A 6,019-nucleotide genomic window follows, 5' to 3' on the forward strand; every position below is an offset into this window, starting at 1 on the left:
TTTTTTTTGTTATTCTCGTGGTACATAAATTATATAAATTAACTTATTTATTAGCAATTGTCGTTAAAAACCTGGCTTAGATAATGCCCGGGGGAGTATATAATTTTGGGTAGACTATTTGACTCACTATACACTATAGTATCGCTTAAATATATATATATAAAACAAACATTATTGCTAAGCCAATAGATTGTTTGCTTAGCTCAGAATCTAAAACACCTGATGGTAGGGGAAGTATATGGAGGTAGATTCCGACAGGTTATTTAATATTATAAGTCAACATTTTGTATGTTGACAGTGTGTAGTTATTGTCCTCCCAATTCCAAACCTTTTTACGCTAATGTGCATATAATTAATTAACTACAGAAAGACATTTCTGCATAGGAATATCAAATTCCAAATGTATAACATTATAATATTGTCATTCAAAAAAGAAAAAGAAATTTCTCTCTTTTGGGAAAAATATAAGATATTCTATAATAATGTGTTTTATGGCAGGTCAAATCTAAGAATAAATTACAGTTATACTTTTCACAATCGAGATCGTCGAGAACTTTTTGTAGATGTCATTGCTTTATTTTTTCTAAAAATTTTATATTTTAAAACACTCTTAAACCTCTTAAACCTATTAGGTACAAGCAAACAATTTATTGAATTCATTTTATAAAATATATTTTTAACTTATGACGAAACTAAGAAATTTTGAGAAACGACAGTTTATATTTATTGAGAGACACGAATGAGGACGATTTTAACACAGCTAAATGCAAAATTTGCATGAAACCATTAAAAGGAAGTTATTGTTCAAATTTCAAGTTTCTATATCACCACGGGAAGTGTATCAAAAAGCATTGAATTTTTTGTTACACAAATTTTTTATGACCAAAGACATATTATTGTCAAAAAACTTCAATAAAATGCTAGCAAACGATATTAATATTAAAAATTATTTGTTTTTAAATATTGTCTTATAACGACTTCAAATTATTAAAGTTATAAAAAAAAAAAATTAATAATGTAAATAATTGTTGTCGAGATAACGTGAGTAAGTACATTTTTAGATTAGTTTAAGCTAAACTACATAATAATCATTGCTTATTTACCTGTTTAAAACAAACACTTTATCGTTAAAAATATCGGTCGCCAAACCTCCTCTTTTAAACGTTTCAGTCTGCCGTAATTTCGATACTGATTTGAAAAAGTTCAAATAACTTTTAGGATCGTAGCTTTCAGACTGCACATTTCTCGTGACATAATTTGGGTGTACCGCGACCCAAGGTTCATGTGTACCATCAGAGAATCCTAAATAATATATTGTATTATTGAATTATTAATTCATAAAAAGTGATATAATGTCAAAAATATCAATTTTTTTTTAGTATTATTATTGTTTGTTATTATACACAGTCACTGCATCTCTTGATCTATGTATTTCTTACATATTAAGTATAATTATACAATGTGTCCCGAGAAGAAGTGATCGGATGACGTCGTATTATGATAGTATACCTTAAGTTATTGAAAAAAAAACCTATTAAAGAGTCTAATTTTTTTTATTTTTTTTAGTTATTGGTAATTTAACCTTTTTTTAAACAAAACCGAACCAACCAAGCACATTTGCTGACGGACCTTCAACAATTTTCAATTTTCTATCGTAATTTTTTTTTAAGCTATTTTATTGTGCTATTATCTAATATCTAGATCACAGTAAAACTAGAAATGTACAAATTATTTTTATCAAATTTAAAAAAGTAAAAAAAAAATTAGCATTTTTTAAAGGAAATCGTGTAGATATATTGTATACATACCTATATAGGTACCTCCAAAATAAGCATTATTTACTACAGTTTTTGTTTTTATTTTATTATTCAAAAGAATTCTACTATTTTTAATTTAATGAAAATAATTTGTACTTTTTTGGTTTAGTTGTTGTATGATAGTTGATAGCACAATAAAAATTGATTTAAATAAAAAAAAATACTATGAAAATTTGAAAAGTTTTAAAGATAATCAGAAAATTTGAGGTAGGTTTGGTTTGTAAAAAAGTTTAATTGACTACTACAAAAAAATAAAAAAAGTTAGACCCACCCTTTATTGGGATTTTTTCATAACTTAACATATACTATCATAATATATGACACTGTTCAATCACTTCTTCACGAGAAACATTGTTTTATTTTAAATAATTTAATAACTTCAAAATGTATACCTATCAAAATTCTACTTTAGTACGTACAAAATAGTAAGATAATTATTATCCATAATTAGGTAGATATAATGTTTTAGTAGAAAAAAAGATATATTTAGTTTATTGATTGTTCATACTGTTCAAAGTAGCTAAGTACCTATGTGACTTTATATAGGTACTACTCAACTACTGTCAATCCATTTATGTTTTTAGATGCTGGGAGAAATGAGGAAACTATACAAAAAATATTATAACATTTTTTTTTTTTATATTATTATCTTATTACTAAAGGCTTAACAAATGAACAAAATATTTGTATGACATAGGTACCTATCTCGTAATATATTAGCTTCTAAGTCCCAATGTATTTTATCGATAGCTACCATGAATGACGACATGCAATTATACATTTCGTGTTATACCTATCACATATATTTTAGATGATGTTCTAATAATGTGAACTTTGGGTGTCCGTGCCGGTTCCTTACGTTAATAGTTTGACCCAGTTTCCGGAATATCTTTTTCATATTATGAGGATTTTGATATATACCAGAAATATAAATTATTATAGTAATTATATGTTGAGTACTACATTTCAAAAATATAAATTCTTGTAAGTAGCATAAAAACCGAAATATTGTTAAAAACCGACGTAAAATGATAATGTTTTTATCTTAAAATTGTATAGGTACTAGGTCAATTCACTGAAATATTAAAGCAAACATTGCAACAACACAACATTGGTTCTGCTGAATGCAAATTTTATATTTCGTATGTTTACTAGGCCGAGACAACACTTATGGGTGTGACTTACATTTTTAAATAATAAACTAATATACAACTACAATGCTACATAGATAATATAATATATTTGAAATCGTAGCATTGACTATAATACCACTATAATAGGTACCTACCAGCGTATTTCGTATCATCCCACTGCATAGGACCTCTTGCAAAATTAATTTTATCTGGTATGTTTTCCATTCCGATTTCTCCTCCATACATAACTATGGATACACCCGGTAGAAATAAAGACAAAGCATTCAATCCATCAATTAATTCTGTACCGTAAAAAGTAGGAAATCTTGTAAAGTCGTGGTTTTGGAGCTAAATTATTATGTTGAATTAGGATCAAAATAATATTAAGAGCCTTAATAATAACCCATATGATGTGATATTATACTTAAAAAAACACTAATTTTTCTATACCTGGGTATTAAAATAATTAAAATTTAAGGACTTTTAAATTTTTTTTTTAAATATATATATATATATAGGTATTATTTAATATTATTGTAAACGTATATTACAAGAAGATACCGACATTCCTTAGAACATGAAGTGAATAAGATCACGGTACAATTAATAGCTTAAAATATAAATATTTCGAAAATTAAAATTAATCATTTACAAATATATAACTAATGATGATATCAAAAAAGTCCACAACATCACTATACTAAATAGCATTACGAATAGAATTATATAGGTACCTACCCAGTACCCATTATAATTTAAAAATATGTAAAATATTTAAAAATAAAAGTATAATGTTATATCTCATAATATGCAATTATTATAATTAGTATAATATATTATAAGTTATAATATGAAATACCACTGAATTAAATGTTGCTCCAAATGGCATTTTAGTTATCCAATTTTCTATTGCCCTCTCAAAATCTTTCGGAATATTACTAACTGCATCTTGCATTAAATTAAAATTTGTTGGAATTTCAGCTCCACTAGTATAATAGTTATATAAAACACTGTGATTGGAATATGATTCAGTCATTATTATTCTGAAAAATATCAAAATTAAAATTAGAATAACATTATTGACGATTAGACCCTAAATATAAAATACGTTATTTGTAGCAATGTTTAATCATACATAGACACATAGGTAGTTTGCAAACTTTGCAAATATTGTGTAATGACTAATGGCTATTAAGTTTGCTTATATACTATTTAAGATTTCTTTAATTAAGGTGGATACTGTCTTCATGTTGTCGCTCTGTAATATACTCATCGCGACATTATTTACCTATCTTACTGATTTGGTACTCAGTGATACTGACTTGGTAAATAATTTCATCACAGAAAATAATTTCCTCAATCCATGCAATTATAAGGAAACAAATTTCGCATTGCGTAATCCACATTCAACATACGAAAATCATGATATAAAATATTATTAACTTTTTTGAATGTACAGTTTTTACATAATTTTAATTTATTAAAAAATAAAAATTTCACAATTTAAAATCGATGTATAAAATTCGAATTTTTTACAAGTATTTATGAGTTATTAGTAGAGTGGAGTGGTACACGGGTACACTGTAAAATATTGTTCCACTCATCTAAACATTAAAGTTTAAATAATCATAATTAATAAACTACTTGTCTGTATTTTGATTTTTATAGATATAAATACTCTGAATAACATGTTGCTTCGATATATAAAAATAAATATATATATTATAATTCCAAAGATTACAAAAATCAACATGACAAGGATTAAAAACAGTAAAATACAATTTTTTTCCAGACATGTTGTTTTGTAATGTTTAAAAGAAACATTTTCAAAAACGTTAGCACTTTCTAAAATAATGAGTGTATTAAGTAAAATAGATCACCTCGTATATAATATATTAATATATTGAATTTAATAATAATTTGTATTAGCCTATATTATATGATTTAATTAAAACATATTAGGTCCACATACCCTACTATAAAAATAAATAAATATCAAACTAGAAATAGGTCTAATAAAAAACGTGCTTTAAAACGAAGACTATATTAAATTAATTATAAAATTTCTCAAACCTTGTATGATGATCTTTTTGTTTGAATTCATCCAGTAATAAACGCCATTTTTTAATCAAATCATATACTTCGACTTGATCTGCTGTATAAATATGATGTAAATTAAAAAAATCAACCGCTGGATTACTATTATTTAATTTTGGTTCGTCTTCCAGTGATTCGCTTTCGTATACATGTTTTAAAGCATCGATTCGAATACCATCAATTCCTAATTCTATCCAATATTTCAAAATATTCTTCATTTCTTCGTGAACGTTTTTATTACGATAGTTCAAATCAGGTAAATTATTAATGAATTGTGTGTAATAAAACTGTTTGCGAGTATTATGCCAAACCCAAGAACTGGCGTTATCACAAATCATTTGCTAAAAATAATTGAACATTAATTAAGAAAACATGTACTAGGTGGTACTAGAGGTGGGCCAAACTGTTCGATGTTTGAAGAATCGAACCAAACTGTAGGTGTTCGGCTTCAGTTCAAAAGTCAAACTTAAATTTTAAAGACTATCTGAAAAAAAATTGGATATATATCAAACAAAAAATGTTTTATATTTTCGTTTGACATACAACTAAAAAGTGTGATTCATAATTTAATTCAAAAGCTCGGTTTGACTTCAGTTCGGTACTAAACAAAATGTTTGGTACGAATTCGGTTTAATGTTGAACAAATCGCTTAATTCGAGTTCGACATCACACTATGAATTATTAAAATCGACATACAATTAAAAAGTTAATTTCGAAACCATCTTTTTTAGTTCAACCCAGCTCTAATATGTAAATATATTAGCCTATTTATAATACAACTAGCTGAATTACACGGTTTTACCCGGAGAAAAAATTGAGATTGGTCAACTCACTTTGGCCTTTGGGTGTAACTCACTGTGGAAGCAATGTCTTTTTAGGGGCGTTGCATGCGGCGATTTGCTGTCTTTGTCTAACACACGTGTAACATAGGAATAACGACATAAGCGCCTGACAAAAATTAAGGTACTTCTA

General features: G+C 26.4%; 1 protein-coding gene across 1 annotated transcript in view; it reads right to left on the bottom strand.

The window, feature by feature from the left end:
• LOC100166235 (maltase 1) overlaps window positions 1–6,019 on the bottom strand; it is a 10,665-nt gene that overhangs the window by 1,945 nt on the left and 2,701 nt on the right. The window contains exons 4-7 of the mRNA XM_001949569.4: window positions 5,024–5,388; window positions 3,810–3,993; window positions 3,106–3,298; window positions 1,104–1,302 (exon numbers count right to left, since the gene is read on the bottom strand). Coding sequence (XP_001949604.2) covers window positions 1,104–1,302; window positions 3,106–3,298; window positions 3,810–3,993; window positions 5,024–5,388 — 941 coding nt within the window. The remainder of the gene's footprint in view (window positions 1–1,103; window positions 1,303–3,105; window positions 3,299–3,809; window positions 3,994–5,023; window positions 5,389–6,019) is intronic.

This window comes from Acyrthosiphon pisum, chromosome A3 (assembly GCF_005508785.2).
Source record: "Acyrthosiphon pisum isolate AL4f chromosome A3, pea_aphid_22Mar2018_4r6ur, whole genome shotgun sequence".
Classification (NCBI taxonomy): domain Eukaryota; kingdom Metazoa; phylum Arthropoda; class Insecta; order Hemiptera; family Aphididae; genus Acyrthosiphon; species Acyrthosiphon pisum.